At 49.5% G+C, this 21,160-nt stretch overlaps 1 protein-coding gene and 1 long non-coding RNA gene across 4 annotated transcripts; one reads left to right on the top strand and one right to left on the bottom strand.

Annotated features, from left to right (window-relative positions):
* Positions 1 to 52: 52 nt before the first annotated feature.
* LOC144614746 (uncharacterized) lies at positions 53 to 20,338 on the bottom strand. 2 transcript variants are annotated; one of them, XR_013552819.1, is made up of 4 exons: positions 20,049 to 20,338; positions 14,288 to 14,455; positions 11,183 to 11,336; positions 53 to 4,029 (listed from the first exon to the last, which is right to left on the bottom strand). It is a non-coding gene; the product is annotated as an uncharacterized LOC144614746 (long non-coding RNA). The 2 variants fall into 2 exon arrangements; XR_013552818.2 differs by lacking the exon at positions 53 to 4,029 and having other exon boundaries at positions 9,884 to 11,336; positions 20,049 to 20,307.
* Positions 6,477 to 19,958, top strand: ACTL6B (actin like 6B). 2 transcript variants are annotated; one of them, XM_078439791.1, is made up of 14 exons: positions 6,477 to 6,677; positions 7,147 to 7,223; positions 7,428 to 7,593; positions 7,873 to 7,973; positions 13,138 to 13,235; positions 13,914 to 14,008; positions 14,075 to 14,181; positions 14,817 to 14,906; positions 15,063 to 15,124; positions 15,237 to 15,351; positions 15,490 to 15,570; positions 15,667 to 15,762; positions 15,983 to 16,069; positions 19,679 to 19,958. In XM_078439791.1, exons 1-14 carry the CDS (start codon positions 6,653 to 6,655, stop codon positions 19,757 to 19,759), a joined length of 1,281 nt encoding a protein of 426 aa, XP_078295917.1. In that variant the 5' UTR covers positions 6,477 to 6,652; the 3' UTR covers positions 19,760 to 19,958. The 2 variants fall into 2 exon arrangements, with proteins under 2 accessions (XP_078295917.1, XP_078295918.1); XM_078439792.1 differs by lacking the exon at positions 7,147 to 7,223 and having other exon boundaries at positions 6,480 to 6,677; positions 19,679 to 19,957.
* Positions 20,339 to 21,160: the final 822 nt, after the last annotated feature.

Genomic DNA, 21,160 nt, shown 5'->3' with positions numbered 1-21,160 from the left:
AGGGACGCTTCTGAAAGTCCCCGAGGAATGGTGCGGGACCCTGAACCTGAGAATGATGAGAAGAGCCATCCATGCCCAGGAAGTTCCCCAGCGTTGCCCCCTGGGCTTTTGTAGAACTCTGCCGGGCTGCATGGCACTGTAATAACAACTCCTATTTTTTGAGGTCCATACTTATTTAGTCCTCACGACAGTGCTGTGAATTTAAGTACTGGCATTGTCCCCATTTTATAGTAGTGGAAACAGATTCCTAGGGCTGCAGAGTTGAGATATGAACCAGGGTGGCTTTAGCGACTTAACGTGCAGGAATACCAATACTAACCTCTTGAGTAACCCTCCAGTGGACCCTCCCTGCAAAGGAATGAGAATGAAAGTGTTGCCTTCCTGTCTGCCCTGCAAGTCACGTTGGATTGTTATGAGAGTCTGACGGATTGTGGACATGCTTTGGAAGGTTCAAGTCACCGAAGAGCCTTCATTGAGTCCTCATCCAATTGAAAAGTGAAAGTATCAAAACAGACACTTCTTATAGGCATTACAAAAAGTTTTCACAGCACACTATTTTTAAGAAAATAAGAAAACAAAGTCAGTCTTATGCACAAATCCCATGTATGTGCCCTCACCAATTCAAGGATATATTAGCAGTAGATGATAGATGTCAATTAGGCATTAGCATATAGAAGGGACCTTACAGATAATTTCCTTCAGTTTCCTCTCAGTCTACAGATGGACAAAGTGACTTCCCCAAAGTCACTTAAAAAACTGGTAGCCCAGAGGCACCTTGGTGGCTAAGTTGGTTAGTTCGGCTCAGGTCATGATCTCATGGTTCATGAGTTCAAGCGCCACATCAGACTCACTGCTGTCAGCACAGAGCCCACTTCAGATCCTCTCTCTCTCTTTCTCTGCCCCTCCCCCACTGTGCTCTCTCCAAAATAAATAAAACATTAAGAAAGAAAAGAAAAGAAAAGGAAGGAAGGAAGGAAGGAAGGAAGGAAGAAAAAACTGGCCGCCTAGGACTAGAACCCAATTTTATTAATCTCTGTAGTGCATCTGACAGTGCTTCCTCTTGCTTTGCTTTCCATGCTAATACGCTTCTTTGTTTGAACTCGTTCAGCAAATATTCACCTAAGTCCCAATGATGCATCAGGCACCGTCCTGGGCACTGAGGATATGACCATGAACTGTGAACCCTCCTCTGCCTGCAGGGAGGTTATAATCTACAGAGGAGGCAGTGGTAGATGATCGTTGGAATGACGATCAGTGCTGGTGGCTTGGAAGTGCATTGACTAAGAGCAGAACACTGGCGGGGGGAGGGTGGGGATCAAAAATTTTAAGTTGAGACATGTTAGGTTTGCAGTGCCTAGGAGAGGTGCTCAGAAGAATACTCAGAGGGTGGTTGTCAACGCAGGTCTGGGGCTCCGCAGAAGAGTATGAGTTGGAATAGAGCCTTAAGAATGAGTGGCGTTTTAGAGCAGATGAAGTCATAAAGAGGTTCAGGGAAAAGACAAGATGGCCTAAGACCAAGCCCTGAGGAACTCCAACATTAGAGGTCAGGCAGAGGAGAGGAAGCTGCCAAAGAAGAAGCCAGAGAGCTAACAGGAAAATCAGGAGAATGTGGAGTTCTGGAACCCAAAAGAAAAGAATGTTCCAAAAAGGGAATGGTAAAACTGTTTTGAATGCTGCAGAGAGATGAGGCAAGCCTGCACTGGGAAGTGTGCGTGACATTGAGAAACAGGCAGGCCATGGGTGACTTTGTCAGGAGCCCTTGCAATGAATGCTTTTCTTGCAATAGGTTGAGGGTGAGAAATGAGGCAGTGGAGACAGTCAAAGTGGCCAAAGCTCTGAGAATCTTGTCCTGGAGGGGGTGTAGAAGGGTGGGGCAGTGGTGAGAGGAGAATTTGAAATAAAGGTATTTGGGTTTTGGTAGGAGCTTCTTTAGATGATAATGGGAAGGATGGGGTTTGGGGGAGGAGAAGGATACACAGGTAGCCAGTGGACGACCAACTTCTCTGAGAAAGCAGAAGCCCTAGAGGACATGTGGAGACCCTGACTCTCACGAGTCATGGGACACTTCCTCCTTCCTCTAACTCTTCTTTCTCAGGCTTCTCCTTGGTCCTCTCGTCCTCCTCCGCAGGGCATCCGTAAACAGAGTTTCTACAGGATCCCAACTTCAGCCTCCTTTTCTCACTGGTGACTCCCTCTATTACTGTGACTTTAACTGTCCCCTAATTGCTCACAAAGCTCCATCTCCAGCCCAGATATCTCTCCCCAGATGTAGACTTGGTGTATGTCCAACTGCAGCCTGAATATCATCATCTGTTTGTTCCCAGACAGTGGTGTGCTGGAGTCAGCTTGTGCCAGTTCAGGCCAGCTCACAAGAGCCCAGAGTGCACCTCTCTTCCCAACTCCTTGTTTAGTGAAGTCAGGTTGATAGCAGTAACTTTTAATTGTCATGGTGGGAGTAGTTACACCATGGACATTGGGAGTTGCTTCAGATCAGAGCTGCCTTTGCCTGAAGGGCTGATTGTTAAAACATTTCCTACACACCTCTGATCACAAACATGTCACATTCAACACATTCAAAACTAAATTAATCCTCTTCTACCCCACCCCACCCTGCCCAACCCTGCCCTTTCTCTGAATCTCCTGGCCTAGTCAACAGCGTCACTATCCCCTCAGGAGCTTCTCGCTCCCTCATTCCCCATATCCAAAGGTGGTCAAGTTACTGTATAGGACAAGCTGCTATAACAAAGAATCCCAAAAATTCAGTGGCTGAAGAGACCACTTTAAAATAGATCCTCCAGGACTGTGGGGACATCTCTGCCATGCTGAACCCCTAGCTTCCGTCTCCGTGTCTATTGTGCCCCAAGCAGCTTCCACAATCATACCTGAATTTCGTCCATTGGGAAGGGGGGGTAGGGTGGAAAGCACAAGTTCTTTCCTGCCAAGCAGAAGCACTAACTTCTGCTCAGAGGTTGGCCAGTTACAAGGAAGGTGGTCTTTCGTCATACACACAGCTAAAACGGTATTAATAAAGAAAAAAGGGAGATGGCTGTTGATATAAGGCTAGCAATCTATGTCACTGGTGGCTAAATCTTGTCAATGCTACCTTTTGTATATTGCTGAAATCCATCCCTTCTACTGTATGCCAAATGCTATTACCCTGGTTTTTGCCTATGTCCTGTCCTCTAGGACGGTTCCTCTCTATTCGTCTACCAAATAGCTGCCAGACATATCTTTCTAAAATGCAAATTAGATCATATAACTTTGCTGTTCAAAACCATGCATGAGTTCCCTATTGGTTCCAGGAGAAGACCCAAACTTCTTTGCATAACACACAGGGCTGGGTCTTGTCCCCTCTCAGAATGCCTTCCACCCCAACTCCAGTTCTATTTCCTTTTCAGCTGGGGAAATCCAGTTTATTTTCTCAAGCTTCTTTTGAATATTGCCTCCCTGACCACACTGTTGTCTGTGCCCCACCGCAGTGCTGGCTCCGTCCCTATTGCAGCCTTTACTGGACTGTTTATTTCTGGGCCCTTGCCACCTGCACTAGGCAGGGGCTCCCTGTGAAGCCAAGACACTTGATTTATCTGGCAGAGGACTGGGGCGGGGCGGGGGGAAGCCCACCAAAGCAAGGAACAGACCCTCACAAGATGCCAAATCATGTCCAAGGTGTGGGGTCTGAGGGTCCTGGACCTACTACTTTTGACATCATTACCGGGTGTCCAGGTTTGGCCAACCTGACTGTGGGCCTGGAATGTGCGAACCTCCCGATGACTTTGTTGAATTAATTATTTAACCCTCCATCTTCCAGGATAGATATGAAACCTTAGGAGAGTCACGTCAAGTTATATGAGCCATTTTATTCCTGGTGTCTGCAAGGCACCTTGAGAACATCCTTGAAATTAATAGAAGCATAGCAACATTTTCCCCAGGATCAATACTTTTCACATGTCACAGTTCCAATCTCAGCTCTGTCATTTACCAGCTGAGTGACCTTGGGCAAGTCGCTTAATCTCTCCATGCCTGTTTCCCCTACAAAATGGGGATAATAATCAGATCATGATGAGAACTAAACTACTTGACATTTATAAAGTGCTTATAACAGTTGTTTTAAAACACTTAAAAACAGATGTTTTGTGTTTGCTAAATAAAAATAGAGTTTAGGCATGAACAAATTGGTCTTTGACTACTTTTCCAGTCTTATTTCCCCCTAACTCTGGTTTCTGCCACCAGCTCATATGCAACCCTCCTTCAAGACTGAGCTCCTAACTCCATACAGGCCACAAATGTTCATGTCTCTAGAACTTTGGACATGCCAGTCTTTGTGTGGAAGACCTTTCCCACCTTGTTCACCAGTGAACCCTATTAGTCCTTCACAATTCAACTCAAACTTCACTTCTAGGAGCCTCTCTGGACTCTCAGAGACAGGCAGCTCCTCCCTCCTCTGGGCCCCCATTTCACCCCACTTACATGTATGTCCGAGCTCCCCACTACACCAAAACTTCTCTAGAGCAGGGATATATCTTATGCATTTCACTATTCCCATGCTTCGCACAAAGATGTTTGTTGAATCAATGAATGGACAGTGAAATAGAGTAATAATATTTTACCTTAACCACTGACATAATAGGATACAATCATAATACAATGGAATGACAAATGAAAATCGGCCACGGTTGACTAGGAGGTAAATCAAGTCCAGTTGTGTAGTCAGCCAGCTATAGTTTTTCCACCAACTGTGAGAGGAACATTCACTTCTTATTACAATACTACAGATTTCCAACTTATGAATAATAAGCTTTCCTAAGCTTCAAAAACTCCCCAAGAGCATTCTTAGGACCAGCGTTTACTGATTAGTCCTGTGTGCCTAGCTTTTAGCCAAGCACTTGGTTCTGGCATCAGATTGAGTCCTTACCACCAGCAGTACTATAGATGGGGACAGTGAAGCTTGGACCAGGACACAAAAGTGTTATGAAATAAGGTCATCTCTCAACTGGCTGATAAGAGGTGTAAGTTCTAGTCCTGGCTCTGCCCCAGTGGGCTTTGTGACCCAAGACAGGGCTTTGCCTCAATCTGCAGAAACCTTTGTAAAATCCAGGGGCTGGATCCAGGATCAGTAAGGTTTCTCCTGACTTGGGGCAGTCTCTGAATCTGAGATCCTAATGGAGGTAGGGGAGGGCTGATGGGAACTGACAAGGTGAATTTACAGGGGAAGTGAGGCAACATCATCAAATGTCAACAAAAGGAGAGGTGCAGGTCACGAACAGAATCACTTTCCACTCCAGCGTCCCTGTAATCCTCACCTCAGCAATGATAACAATAACGATAATAATAATAATTTTGTAAGATGAAGAATGCAGGTGCCAAGAGGTCGAGGGCACTCATCCAATTCATCCAGGTCTCAATTTATGGAGGCCAATGACTAACTCACTCAGGAATATTTCAATTTCCCAGCACTGAGTCAGCTCTCTCCCCTACAGCTCACCTCTTGCACTTAAGCCTGAATGCCTCCAGACTGAAGAGCTAGGCCTGGACTCCCAACCAACCTTGGGCATGTGAAGGGCCACTGTTGTCAGTAGGTAATCAATGAGCCATCTTAAACTATCTGTCCTTTGGCTGGAGACAGGTGGAATCTCTTCCAGAGTGGGCATCTGGTGAGCAGAGAAACTTCAGGGGCTTTGGCTGTCACACAGTACCCTCTTCCTGTGCCATCCATGGTCTCCATGCTCTCCCCCCACCCCAGAAAGGAGGTGGAAGTGCCCTCAGCACACACATATTCACATGCACATATGTATACACACACACACATGCATATGCACATGCACACATATCCCCACACGTGTAAGCACATACATACCAGGCACACATCACATAAGTCTCTCAGCTAAGCGAGTCTGTAGAAGTAGCTCCCTGACCTTTGCTATTAAAACTGTTGTGGAGGTGGTGTCAGGCCAGGAGAACAGCTGGGGAGAGATAGATGGGGAAAGGAAGCTAAAGATGGGTTAGCTCAGCACCAATGGGTGAACACGGTACACGTGTGTATGTATAGGGCCCAGGCGCCAGGGACGGGAGAGGAAAAGAGGGGCCATTAGAAAGACGAGGGTGGAAAGAAACAGGGAGAATATGGAGACACACCCCCTCCTGTACCTCTCTCTTTCCTTCTTCCCTTCTTCCTTTCCCTCCTTCACCGGGCGATTTCATTCAGACTTGGGTATGACGGAACCTTGCTCAGGAGCCTGAGAATGGAAGACTCCAGGACTACGGAGCCCTCTCCTCGACCCCATTTAAAACAGTAAGGAAGCAGGGGCCCCATCAGTCATCCTGCGGCGTCCTGATCTCCAGATGGACAAGATTTCCATCTCTTTTGTACGCCAGCCAGCTCTCTACCTGGTTATCCCTTAGGGTCAGTCTCAAAGTCTTTGCTATCCTCCCCACAATCTTGAAGTTTTGGTGTCTGCCCCTTTAAAGCAGCGGCCCCCGGTCGGGTTATTGTCTTGCCTCGCAGCCAATCTGCGGCGCCATTGGGGGCGGGGGATCCGACCTCCTGATTGGCCACTGCGCGCCCCGCCCCGCCCGGGATCCCGGGAGCTGTCCGGCCGCCTCGGTGCTGATCCCGCCGCCGCCCACGGGCCGTGAGCCGCGCTGAGAGGGCATTATGAGCGGGGGCGTCTACGGCGGAGGTGAGCTAGCCTCGGGCTTCAGGCTCCCTAGCCTGTCGCGGCCTCGCCGGCAGCCCTGCACCCCTCACCCGCGCGACCTGAGCTCTGGGCACCCCAGGGCCTGTCACCTCGGCGCTCGAATGGGTCCACCCTGGGTTTGGGTCCTGCGCCACTCCTACCTTTGGTCCTCCCAGGTCGGTCGCTCGCGCGCACTGGGCTCACTCTCTCCATCATTCAACTCACCTCCTCCCGGCCCCCCTGGCCCCTTCTTTCCCGGCGAGGAGAGTGGCCTGAATAAGGCCACCGGGCAAGAAGGGATTCTGGAGGCTTGATCCCCACTCCCAGGATCCGGACTCCAGGCCGAGCTCCCACCTACCCCGGCCGGCGTTGAAGGTGGCGAGACTGTGGCTCTGCCCTGACCTCCTCTCGGAGCTATCCAGGGGGAGAGAGTTTGGGAGAGGTCCCCTCACACACCTGTCTCCCCGCACAGATGAGGTGGGGGCGCTGGTCTTTGACATTGGCTCCTTCTCAGTCCGCGCTGGGTACGCTGGGGAGGACTGCCCCAAGGTGAGCCTTCCAGCCCCATCCCCAAGTCCGAGAGACTCCGGACTCCCCTCCAGGCTTCCCAGTGACCCAGGGTTCTCACAACACAGAGAGAAGCTCTGCAGAGCGGGAATGTGGGAGTAAACCCAGGGGTGGGCTGAGGGCCTTGCCATGGGCCTGGACAGGGGCAAGAGGTTGATCCCTCTTCCTGCCCATGCCCCCCTCCAGGCTGACTTCCCCACCACGGTGGGGCTGCTGGCCGCGGAGGAGGGGGGCGGGCTGGAGTTGGAGGGGGAGAAAGAGAAGAAAGGGAAGATCTTCCACATCGACACCAACGCCCTGCATGTGCCTCGGGATGGAGCTGAGGTCATGTCGCCCCTCAAGAATGGCATGAGTAAGGAGCCCCTACCCACCATCTCCCGACACAGACCCGAAGCCCACACACTACAACCGGGGGCACATCACCCCACACCCACAGAGTCTACCTTGCAGTTGCCCACAGCTGCCTGGTTCCCAGCCCAGGGGCCCGACAGATTCCTAGGAAGGGGGGATTTCTGCTGAAACTGATCTCACATCTCCTCCTCTGGACTTGGCCTCCCTCCTTCCTTTGCTTCCTGTCCCTGGACCCCTACCGGCCCACTCTCATCTCTCCCCGCTGGTCTCCTGGCCCCAGTTGAGGACTGGGAGTGCTTCCGTGCCATCCTGGATCACACCTACAGTAAACACGTCAAGTCTGAGCCAAACCTGCACCCAGTGCTCATGTCCGAGGCCCCGGTAAGTGCCTCATCCAGCCCCTAGTCCAGCCCTAGGGACTCCCTGCATTCTTTCTGCCATTTGTCTCTCCCACCCCTCCCAAAGCCTCTGCCATCAATCACTCCACTTAACTTTTCAGACTTTGCTTCCAACTCCACCATCACCATCTTCAAAAACACTTTCTTTCCTCCCTGGTTTAGTCTCCTTTCCACCTTCCTATTCTATCCACTCCTATCTTTTGCCCATTCAGTCCATCCCTGCTGTTTTCTTCACCAAAGTCCTTGTTTGACTTTTTAACTTAAAATTTTTTTTGTCAATGTTATATATGCACATTGTCAATTTCCTTTGTAAAACATGTTAAGGAAAAAAACTGCCTTCATATCATCTTCCTTCCATTCCCCTTTTCCAGAGGCTTTTCTTTTAGCTATTTTTGGGAGGGGGGGGGGTCAGGTTCTTCCATATCTGCAAATATCACACTCAAAAGGCTGCTTGTGGATTTTTTTAGTTTTAGGCATTGATTTCCCACCATAGAAAAAAAACATTGAGCTCACTTTCCTCTTCCAGCCCACACCACACACTTTAATACAAATACAGTTGTATTTTAGATTTTTAAAAATCATTATTCAGTATTTACACTCTTATGTTTATGTATGCTAATAAGGTCTGGCCTGGGCAATAAACTATGGTCACTTTTCTTTTCCTTGCACAGCTTTCTGTTTTCCCTAAAGCTAAAAATTGTGCTGGTTTTTATTTGACTTAGTTTTCTATTTGCTTAATAATATGACCCTAAATTATTCATCTGCTTATTACTCATCAGCTTATGTTACCTACATCCTTTCTCAAAACATTAATTCCTTTAGATATTCTATCAATTTCATCTTCTTGAAGAAATCTCTCCAAAATCCCAGTGATTTGCTCCACTTTGGACTTGTTGCCTTCTACACAGAGAACATAGATATCATCCTGACATCTCCCTTCACCATCATCTTAGGGCATCCCTTCACCTCTCTCCTGTGTTAGAAGTCCTGTTTCTTGTATCTCATCACTCCTTTTCTTGATTTATTCCCTTATTTTCATGGAGCATATCCTCCAGTAACTGCCTTAGAAAGGTCATGAGAAGTAAAAATGTTAAGACCTTGCATGTCTGACCTTGGATTGATAGCTTAGCTAGGTATAACATTCCAAATTGGAAATCATTTTTCTTCAGAATCTTGAAGGTCCTTCTGCATTGTCTTCCAGCATCTATTGCCATCAACAAGGCAGAGGTGAGGTGTCTGCATGATTCAGTAGGTTAACTCTCCGACTTTGGCTCAGGTCATGATCTCATGGTTAATGGGTTTAAGCCCCTCATCAGGCTCTGTACTGACAGCTCCGAACCTGGAGCCTGCCTCGAATTCCGTGTCTCCCACTCTCTCTGCCCTTCCCTCACTTGCACTCTGTCTCTCAAAAAAAAAAAAAAATAAATAAATAAACACCCATAAATAAAAGGAAAAATAACAATAAAGAAGGCAGAGATGTCTAATTCCTGATCTTTTGATGTAATGCTTTCCTTTGTGAAAGCCTATAGAATTTTCACTTTGTCCTTAGTGTTCTATAATTTCTCAATATTATATTGGTTTGTTTTCATCCATTGTTCTAGATACTCATTATGTCCCTTCAATCTGAAAATCTATGTCTTTCGATTCAGTGAAAAAATAATTCAGTAATTATTTAAGTAATTTTAGTTCCTTATTTGATGATTGATTTCTCTTAATATTCTCTGTTTTTTCTTTAGGAAAGTATTATTTGGATTTTACACCTCCTGAATTCATCCTCTAATTTTCTTATCTTTTTTCTTATATTTTCCTTCCTTTCATATTTTCCTCTAATTTCTTTTAACTTTTTTTTAAATTTATTTTTGAGACACAGAGAGACAGAGTGCAAGTGGAGGAGGGGCAGAGAGAGAGGGAGACACATAATCTGAAGCAGGCTCCAGGCTCTGAGCTGTCAGCACAGAGCGCGATTCGAGACTCGAACCCACAAACCACAAGATCATGACCTGAGCCAGTCAGTTGCTTAACCAACTAAGCCACCCAGGCGTCCCTCTTCCTATAATTTCCAAGATATTCCCTCAACTTTATTTTTCAATTCTTCTATTGAGTTTTTCATTTCTGCTTCTGTAGTTTTACTTTTCAAGAGTTTTTTGGTTCTACAAATGTTACTTTTTAGAACATGCAATTCTTTCTTCATGGGTGAAATATGATGTTAGCTCACTCAGGATATCATTAGTTTTGTTTCTGTTTTTGGAAATTTTCATTTCCCTACATAATCTCTGTTCTTCCAAATTGCTTTTTTTTCCTCTGCCATTTATTTATTTATTTCTGAGAGAAAGATAGTGCATGAGCATGTGGGAAAGAGCAAGGGAGGGGAAAATAGAGAGGGAGACAGAGACACCCAAGCAGGCTCTGCACTGTCAGCACAGAGCCCAATGAGGGGCTTCCAACCCACAAACCGTGAGATCATGACCTAAGCCGAAACCAAGAGTCAAACACTCAGCTGACTGAGCCACCCAGCCACTCCCTCTCTACCCTCTTTCTGGAGGATCTCTGTCTCATTTTAGAGGCTTTTCTCAGATTTCTGCCAATCCTTGGTTGTCTGCTTATGTTTACAAGTGGTGGACTAAAACACTGATTGGAAGCCATGTGAAGTGGGGGGACTCATTGGCTGTGGTGATAGAGGATGTTGCTATAGGATGATTTGCCTGGGGTGTTTGTTAGGCAGCCTCTGATAATTGGCATCTATAGATTTCTGATGTAACCCATGGAGAAAGCTTGTACCCTACAGACAGGCCTGGTCACCCCCTTTCTGGGAGTGAGGGAATAGGGCTGAGGTTCTCAGCATTTAATATGCATGGAATCACTTAATTCTCCTGTTTTTAGTGTCTTCACTCCCAACTGTGTCGTGTCCCACCAGTCCAGAGCCCCTCAGTGTTATTCTGTCTAGAGAATAAACTTCCAGTCTTCTGCTGAGGCTAGGATGGGTAATAAATAGCTCAGTGACATGGATGGAACTGGGGAGAGAGTTTAGGGAGCTATTACTTGAATGGCTTTAAACACTCTTTTTTTTTTTTTTTTTTTTTTTTTTAAGCTTTCCCTTAACCTTAACTGCCAGAGATGCCTGAAACTACAAATTCTTGAACCCTGTGAGAAGTCCGCAATTTGACACAGGCTGTTCTTGGCTTTTTCCATTACCTGCTTAGGAGTCAGTGTTCTTGAATCTGTTAGGTCAGTTACCACTCAACTATCTGGCTTCCGCTCTTCAAAAATTTGTTGTTTTCTCCTTCTTTGTTACTCCCAACTCTTGAGGGTGTCTGTCCCAAGATTCTTCCTGTCTCTCTTTTTTGAACTAAAATTCACATAACATAAAATTAACTTTTTAATGTTATCAATTTGGTGGCATTTAATACATTCACAATGTTGTGCAGTCATCATCTTTATCTAGTTCCCAAACATTTTCATCACCCCCCAAGAAAATCCATTTTCATTAACCAGTTTCTTCCTACTCTCCCTGCCCTTGGTAACCATCAATCTGCTTTCTGTCTCTATGAATAGATCTATTCTGGATCTTTCTCATAAGTGGAATCATACAACATGTGACTTCTTGGGTCTGTATTCTTTCACTTAGCATAATATTTTCAAGATTCATCCATGTCATGGCATATGTCAGTACTTTATTCTGTATTATGACCGAGTAGTTTTCCATTGTATGGATATACCACAATTTGTTTTTCCAATTTCTCCCTTCATGGACTTTTGGGGACTTTCCATCTGTGGCTATTGTGGGTAGTACTGCTATGAACAGTTGTATGTATGGATTTATTTGGTACCTGTTTTCAAGTCTTTGGATATATAACTAAGAGTGGAATTGCTGGGTCATATGGTAATCCTATGTTTAACTTTTTGAGAAACTACTCATTGTTCCCCACAGTGGCTGAACCGTTTTACTTTCCCCCCAGCAATGTACAAGGGTTTCAGTTTCTCTATACCTTTATTTTCCCCTTGATTATTATCAACACACTAGTGGGTATGAAATGGCATCTCATTGTGCTTTTGATCTGCATTTCGCTAATGGCCAACAATGTTGAGCATCTTCTCACGTACTGGTTGGCTTTTGTGGGTTTATGCCTTTTTTTTTTTTTTTTCCTCAAGAAATCTCAAGCCCAAATTCTCAAGCCTAATGTGGGGCTTGAACTCGTGACTCCAAGATTAAGAGTTGCATGCTCTAGTGACTGAGCCAGCCAGGTGACATGGGTTTATGTCTTTTTAAATTGCCCCTTTATTATACTTTTGCTGGGATCTTGGAAGAGAATAAAATTAGATGTTTGTATTCAATCCACAATTTTTACCCAGAAATCCTTTTCCCAGCTTTCTTCCCTCTGAGATGATTAAAATGGGAAAGAGGTATAAATTGGAGGCTGAAAGGAGCCTGAAGTATATATTGTACAATAAAGAACACTGAGGGGTGCCTGGGTGGCTCAGTTGGTTAAGCGTCCATCTCTTGATCTCAGCTCAGGTCTTGATCTCAGGGTCATGAGTGTGAAGCCTACTTAAAAAAAAATAATTAGGGGCGCCTGGGTGGCTCAGTCGGTTGAGTGTCCGACTTCGGCTCAGGTCATGATCTCACGGTCTGTGGGTTCGAGCCCCGCGTCGGGCTCTGTGCTGAGGCTCAGAGCCTGGAGCCTGCTTCGGATTCTGTGTCTCCTCTCTCTCTCTGACCCTCCCCCATTCATGCTCTGTCTCTCTCTGTCTCAAAAATAAACATTAAAAAAATAATAAATAAAATAATAAAAAGTAAATTAAATTAATTAATTAAAAATAAAAAATAAAATAAAGAACACTGGGCCAGAAGTCAAGAGACTATGACTCTACCAAGCTCTACCCAGAGCTTTCTGTGTGATCTTGGGGAAGTTATTCTCCCTCTCTGAGTTTTATCTTCTTCAGCTGAATTTGGAGTGTGATCTTTAAAATTCTCCATAGTTCTCACATTCTAAAGGTCTATGTGGATCAAGAGGCCTGAACTCTCCCCAGTCCAAGTTTTGTGTGTGTGTGTGCGTGTGTGTGTGTGTGCGCACGCACGCATGTGTGTGTCGTACATGGGTCTGTGCCTCCCCCTTTTTGAATCCTCCCCTCCTGTACTTTCTCCCCAGTGGAATACACGGGCCAAGCGGGAGAAGCTGACAGAGCTGATGTTCGAGCAGTACAACATTCCTGCCTTCTTCTTATGCAAGACGGCTGTGCTCACCGCGTATCCTCTGGGCTGAGCTGCTCTGCCTGGGTGGAGGGCCAGGGTGGGGTTCATGGTGTGCTAAACTGGAGGCTGGACCTGATTCTGTGCAGATTAGTGTCCTGGATGGCAGACACCCACTCTGTGCCCCATTAGTGCAGAGGGCCTTCTGTGGGCCTTCTGACCCCGGGGCGGCCAGATCAGTGGCTCTTTCCTATTCCTTGGATCAAGCTGAACAGAGACAGACAGACAGATAGACAGAGTTGGGCCAAGTAGACAGCAGGGGCTGGGACTGGAGAGAACAGGGAGGGATATAACACTGAGGAGTTTCCTCCCCAAATAACCAATCAAGCATTTTTTTTTTTTTTTTTTTTTTTAAGGATCTACCTTGCATTAACTCCTGAGCTAGGCATTGGGGCAATATGGCCCCCCATTTCAAGGAGCCAATAGAACACTGAACCAAGACTCCAGAGAGACTGGGAGCTCAGAAGGAAGAAAAAGAGGAAGAAGTTGTGATTCAGACAGGGAAGAAGTGACAGGGGTCTCAGGAGCTTTCCTCTAGTCATGGGTCATAAACCAGAATGAGAGATTTGCAGATTGTGAATGGGCTGGACCAGGACAGCAGAGGGTGACCAGGCCAGACCTGAGTCCCAGCCCCCTCACTGCCACCATGTCTTTGACTTACCCATCCCATGCCAGCTTTGCAAATGGACGTTCCACGGGCCTGGTGCTGGACAGTGGGGCCACCCACACCACGGCCATCCCAGTGCATGACGGCTACGTCCTACAGCAAGGTGAGGCCTCGGTAGGGCTCGGGGGTGTCTTGGGGGACAAGGCCCTAACGTCCCCTCCCTTTCCAGGCATTGTCAAGTCACCTCTGGCAGGAGACTTCATCTCCATGCAGTGCCGGGAGCTCTTCCAGGAAATGGCCATTGACATCATCCCACCCTACATGATTGCAGCCAAGGTGGGGTCTCTGGGGAGTCCTGGGCACTCACCCTATGACTGTTGACCCACTGACCCACCAGATACCAGAAAAGGGTGTAGCAGGGCCCCCAGAGGACCCAACTTACAATTGAAGCATCAGAGGTCCAGGCATGCTGAAGGCCATACAGCCAGCTGGGAGCAGGATGTAGGAGGGTCAGTGTGGTAGACCCAGGTTCAAGGTGTGCCTTTGCCATGTAAAAGCTGTGTGACCCCACAGCATGAGATTGAAGCTTCCTGAACCTCAGTTTCTTCCCCTGCAAAGTGGAATAACACCATGCAAGGCTGCCGTGTTAAGTGAGACACTGCATGCAAGGGTCCATCCTGGACCCCCACATGGAACACGGCTCAGGAAAAAGCCCCTTAAGGTTCTGTCTGATCTCTTACTATATTCCCCATGCCCTTAGCTTCCTCTGACTGGGCCTTTCAGATAGCTGCACTGCTGCATGAGTGACAGACGTGGGAACAGGCTCTCCCTATTCTCTCTCTTCCGCTGCCTTTTGTGGACAACAGAGCAAAGAACCCAGTGCCTGTTTGATGTAGGAGCACAGGTGTGGTCCAGGTGGGCTGGGCAGGTGTGGGGTGGGGAAGGGCGCTCACAGGCTTTGTGCCCCACAGGAACCCGTACGGGAAGGCGCCCCTCCAAACTGGAAGAAGAAGGAGAAGCTACCCCAGGTTTCCAAGTCCTGGCATAACTACATGTGCAATGTGAGGACAGCGTCCCCCGAAATAGCCCCTGCCCCTCCCCAGCTCCTCGTCCCCTACCATGAGAAGAGGGGAAGGGACAGAGAGGCCCTGCAGGTGGGGGTACTTGGGGGTGCTGAGGAGGGAGACCAGGCCCTCACTACCTCCCTGGGTCCTCAGGAGGTGATCCAGGACTTCCAGGCCTCTGTGCTGCAGGTCTCAGACTCTCCCTACGATGAGCAGTGAGTGGCATTCCCTGCTGGAGGGTGGGAAAGAGGACAGGCCTGGGACTCTCGGGGGACCTCTGGTCCTTTGTGGGCACCCCCAGGCAGGGTCTCACTCTTTCCTGGGCAGGGTGGCTGCGCAAATGCCCACAGTGCACTATGAAATGCCCAATGGCTACAACACAGACTACGGCGCTGAGCGGCTCCGCATCCCTGAGGGCCTGTTTGATCCCTCCAATGTCAAGGTTGGGCTGGGCGGAGGGTGTTGAGGTGGGGGCTCATTGGATTCCCTGGATGCCGGCATGTCGGGGAGGCTGGGAAGGATCGCCGGGGCCTGGGGAGAGGGGGCAGAGGCTGGAAACCTAGATCACCTTTCTCGGCAGGGCCTGTCGGGGAACACCATGCTAGGTGTGGGCCACGTGGTGACCACCAGCATTGGCATGTGTGACATCGACATTCGCCCGGTGAGGCCCAAGCCTGTGTCTGGGCAAAGGGGCCCAGGAGCAGTGGGGAGACGGGGAGGGGCCCTTCCCTGAAGGTTCACTCCTCTCTGCTCTCAGGGCTTGTATGGCAGTGTCATTGTCACTGGCGGGAACACGCTGCTCCAGGGCTTCACTGACAGGCTCAATCGAGAGCTCTCCCAGAAGACCCCACCGGTAAGAGCCCACCGCGGCCAGGGCCCTGGACTCCAGTCGTGGCTTAGCTCTTTAGGACTTAGTCCTTCCTCCTTCCCCAACATCAGGCATTCTGGCCACCAGAGCAGACACTCCCCCTGTGACTTCCCAGTCTTCCCCACTTCCAGCCCTGTCCCTTCCCAGAACCCAGGTGTCTGCTTCCCCCCCGCCCTCCCCTGCCTGCCCCTCTCTTTCTCCCCAGAGCATGCGACTGAAGCTCATCGCCAGCAACAGCACCATGGAGCGCAAGTTCAGCCCCTGGATCGGGGGTTCCATCTTGGCCTCGCTGGTGAGAGGGACAGGGCTTGGCCTAGCACTGACTGTGGGAAAGGGGCAGGTCCGAACAGCTCCATCCTCTTGCCTGCCTCCTCATTCATTCATTCATTCATTCAACAAACATATTTTTGAGAAAGAGCAGCCAGTGAATGCTCCATTGGGGCAAATCAGGGAACAGAAGGAAAGGAGCTGGAGAGACTGGTTGGGGTTGAGACTGTGGATGGGGCACCCACTGTTCTTAGCAAAGGGGAGACACAGAAGTTGGGGGGAGGAAGCAACGTGACAGTCACAGGCATGTTTGGGAAGACTGTGTCAGGCATGAGGAGATCAGGGTGTGAGCTGGACACAAGGGGACCCTGCAAAGGGTCCTGTCTGGACCTGTCGCTGGGCACAGGCAAGACGGTGAGCAGGGAGCCGGAGATGCAAACTTCATCTCACGGGCATCAGCCACATAGAGGGGACAGCGGGGCCACAACAGAGCAAGAAGGACATCCCTCAGAGGGGCAGCCCTCAAGGAGACAGAAGCAAGGGTCAGAAATAGAGGAGGCTGATAGTGTGAAGTCAGCTGAGGGCCGGGAACATGTCAGCCATGCCTACTTGTGTGCCTGGCTTAGTCCCGGCCCCCATGAGAAGGCAGAGTCCAGAGGCTGAGGCCATTAAACAGGAAGAGACCACAAAGTGCAGGGATGTCCCTTCAAGGGAGGACCAGATCTAGTTCAAGGGTCATGAAGGAACTCAGAGGAGCGTTGAAGTTGAGATGGAAGACTGAGTAAGAACTTCTGAGGCAAAGAGAGAGAGGGTGCTGGGGCTATAGGGAGAGGCAGGTGAGACCAAAAGGTATAGGCAGACGCGGTCATATCCGAGTTTAGGAAGCTCACTCACTAGGGCAGCAGAGTGGAGAGTGGCTTGAGTAGGGCTGCTGTGGTCTCCGCTGGGAGTGGGGTTTGACAGAGGAGTGGGTATCAGGCTGTGGAAGTGGCAGCTCATCACAGGTCCAACTGACAGATGTGGACAGCATTTGGATACAAGAGGGAAGAGGGAAGGAGTCCAGGATGAGGCTCAGGACGCTAGCTCCTGGCAGCCGTGGTCAACAGGAATGTAATGCGAGCCACATATACAACTTTAAATTTTCTAAATAGCCATATTTTATTTTATTTTTTTTAATTTTTTTTAACGTTTATTTATTTTTGAGACAGAGAGAGACAGAGCATGAACGGGGGAGGGTCACAGAGAGAAGGAGACACAGAATCTGAAACAGGCTCCAGGCTCTGAGCCATCAGCACAGAGCCCGACGCGGGGCTCGAACCCATGGACCGTGAGATCATGACCTGAGCCGAAGTCGGACGCTTAACCGACTGAGCCACCCAGGCGCCCCTAAATAGCCATATTTTAAAAGAGCCTGAAGAATCAGGTGAGATTAAGTTTAAAGAATATACTTTGGGGTGCCTGGGTGGCTCAGTTGGTTGAGCTTCTGATTCTTGATTTAGCCTCAGGTCATGATCCTGGGGTCATGGGATCGAGCCCCAAGTTGGGCTCTGTGCTGAGCATTGAGCTTGCTTAAGATTCTCCCTCTCTCTGTCTCTTTCTCTCTCCCTCTGCCCCTCTCCCCCGCTTGCACATTTTCTTTCTCTCAAATTAAAAAAAAAAAAAAAAAAAGAATGAAAAAATATACTTTCTTTGGGGCACCTGGCTGGCTCATTCATAGAAACATACAACTCTTGATCTCGGGGTTGTGATTTTGAGTCCCACGTTGGGTGCAGAGGTCACTTAAAAACTGAGTCAGCCAAAAAAAAAAAAAAAGGGGGGGGGGCGCCTGGGTGGCTCAGTCGGTTAAGTGTCCGACTTCAGCTCAGGTCACGATCTCGCTGTCCGCAAGTTCGAGCCCCGCGTCGGGCTCTGGGCTGATGGCTCAGAGCCTGGAGCCTGCTTCCGATTCTGTGCCTCCCTCTCTCTCTGCCCCTCCCCCGTTCATGCTCTGTCTCTCTCTGTCTCAAAAATAAATAAACGTTAAAAAAAAAATTAAAAAAAAAAACTGAGTCAGCCAGGCACCTCTAGTTAAAAGAAAAAAAAATATATATATATATATGTATACTTTATTTAATCCAATATATCCAAAATATTATAATTTCAAGGTGTGACCAATAATTTTTTAAATTTTATTTATTTATTTTGAGAGAGAGCCATGCACCTGCAGGAAGGGCAGAGAAAGAGGGAGAGAGAGGAAGAGAATCCCAAGAAGACTCCACACTGTTAGCTTGGAGCCCGACGCGGGACTCTAACTCATAAACTGTGAGATCATGACCTGAGCCAAAATCAAGAATTGGACACTTAACCAACTGAGCCACCCAGGAGTCTCTAATGGGTGATCAATATCAAAGTGAGATATTTTACATTCTCTTTCCTGGACTTAGTCTTCAATATCTGTTGTGTATTTTACAACTGTAGAGCGCACGTCAGTTCAGACTAGCCACATTTCGACATCCACAAGTGCTCAATAGCCACTGTGTCAGACAGCATTAGTATAGAAGGTGAGAAGACCAGCGGCACCTGGGTGACTCTGTGGGTTAAGTGTCATGATCTCACAGCTCATGAGTTCGAGCCGCACGTGGGGCTCTGTGCTGACAGCTCAGAGCCTGGAGCCTGCTTCAGATTCTGTGTCTCCCTCTCTCTCTCTCTGCCCCTTCCCCACTCGTGCTCTGTCTGTCTCTCTCTCAAAAATAAATAAACATCAAAAAAAAAAAAAAACTTAAAAAAAAAAAAAAGAAGAAGGTGAGAGAGACCACAGAAGCAGGTTTGGGCCAGGCCTAGGGGAACTCAGTCTTGGACATGCTGAGTTTGAGGTCCCAAGAGACTCAGAAAGAGGTGTCCGAAAGACAGCTGAGTATTTGGGTCCAGTACTCAGTGCTGAGCATTGCAGACTGGAGACTGGGGGAAGGGGTGGGGTTTTAGTGCTTGAGCAGAAGTCCCAGGAGTGGAGGAGCTGGTTCTGGAGGGCTTGTTCTGTGAGCCCAGAAAACAGGGTCAGTACCAGGGACACAGGCACTAGCTTTCAGGCAGAGGTGAAGCAACCATCCAAGAGAAGGGACAGTCTGGGATGCCCAGTGCAGGAGACCCTCAAGGGGCAAGGTTCAGCGTGGGTGGTGAACACCACTCCAACCAGAAGTTAGGTGGTGCAGGAAGGGTGAGGGTGGAGGAAAGATTGTTCTTGGGAATGCAGGAGACTTGACAAGTTTGTAAGGCCTGATGGAGCGAAAGGTGCAGGAGGTGTTGGGGGGTGGGGGCTTTGGGGGGACAGGTTGGCTGGCCTGAGGCTCTAAGCTCCACTCCCCCCTCGAAGACAGCACGTGGCCCAGGGCAGACAGGTGCGCAATAAATACTTGTTGAATGAATGAACCAATGTTCTGACTGAACGACAGGAGGAGGGGTATTCACCCTCTGAATATGAAGGAGGGCGGGGAGGCTTGGGGAGGTGGAGGAGGAAGGGATATGGGCGGGAGAGGCGGGGCTCGCAGGGCAGGGGGAGGGTTTCCCAAGGGCTGGGCCTGCTGGTGGAATGTGGGGAGGGGCGTCCCCTCCTCTCTCCAGGGCCGCCCTGAAGGCCTCTGTCGTCCCCCGCCCCCAGGGCACTTTCCAGCAGATGTGGATCTCCAAGCAGGAATATGAGGAGGGAGGGAAGCAGTGCGTGGAGCGGAAGTGCCCCTGAGGGCGTCCCCTCAACACCCACTCGCCCGCCCGCCGCGGTGGGATAGGGGACGCCAAAAGGCGGGGAGAGGGTTTCCCGGCTCGGCCTCCGCAAGCGCACATCGAAGTCCCCACCCCATGCCCTCGTCTCTTCCCCTCCCTTCTCTTCCGCTTAGATGTGATGTTTCTGGGTTGAAAGGAGTAAAAATGTTTTAAGAAAAAAAAAAAAAAAGTTTGGCCTGCTTGGTGGGGGTGGAGGGCGTGGGGTCAAGGGCCTGGGGGGAAGCGAGGGGAGGAAGGCCCACACCTACGTCCTTTGATGATCCCACAGTGGACGCCGGGGCAAAGTCTGCGGATGGGGACAGAGATCCAGGAGCCGCAGAAGCCTCGGGTTTCAAGGGAGACCCAGGGAGGATCCCGTAGCGAGGACACAGCAGAGTCGCTCAAGTGGGCCCCTAGCGAGGAGCCGAGTTGGGGCAGGAAACGGATGCTGGAGACTAGACCCCGCGGCAGGGGAGGGGCGGAGCGGAGGGCTCGCCAGGGGGGCGGGGCTGGGGCGGGCCCTAGGTGGGCGGGGTTTCGGGCCTCAGGTGGGAGGCGGTGCCTAAGCCCCCCGGACCTGCAGCTCAGGTGAGCCGGCTGCGCCTCGTCTTCCTTCTCCGGGCTCTTGGCGGTGGCAAGAATGGGGCGGAGACTGGGGCACTGGTGCGCCCCAGCAGCTCTGAGCCTCTCTCCCAATTTGGGTAAGAGCTGAGGTTTCCCAAGGGAGACCCGACACGAGGCCCCTGAGCACTTCTATTCCAGAGCTACTTGGGATCCTCGGTAGGGCTTGAGGACCTGCATCCCATGCGTGAAATTGTGGGTAAAACTTAGCAGTTTGTGCCCGTGATGTGTTCCAGGGGTGCCCAGACCCCAAAGAGGTAGAAGTCATGTCTTCCGGTCACCAAAGAGACGCAGGTGCCCAGAGAAGACCATGACTTGTTGAAGATCACCCAGTTCTGCCCAGGCCTTGACCAGGACACTTGCCACCAATGCCTGGTGGGCCTTGACTCACAGATCCAGGAGAACCCCCACATGGAGCACTCTCTGGTCCTACTTGACCATATGCTCCCACCCATGCCCCTCTATCCCCAGAAGTTAGCAGGAGCCCGAGACCCACTTTTCAGCCTGATTCCAATGAGATAGGCATTCACATGGCCAGACCAACCCCCAGGTCACACCACTTAGGCAACTTCAGCTTAGGATCACCCCAGCCAAGCCTAATGTGTTACAGGGACTGGCTGGGCACTCACTGGTGGGCCTGCAAGCCAGATGACTTGAGAGGGGGTGAGGTTTTCATAGTGGGGAGCTTAGGAAGGGGTCCCCAAGGACACTGGGAGGGGTGGAAGCAGGAGAGGGCATCCTTATCTTTGCCCTCCCCAGC

The sequence above is a fragment of the Panthera onca genome, chromosome E3 (assembly GCF_046562875.1).
Source record: "Panthera onca isolate mPanOnc1 chromosome E3, mPanOnc1 haplotype 2, whole genome shotgun sequence".
Lineage (NCBI taxonomy): Eukaryota > Metazoa > Chordata > Mammalia > Carnivora > Felidae > Panthera > Panthera onca.
This window is presented reverse-complemented; position numbering and strand designations above follow the sequence as displayed.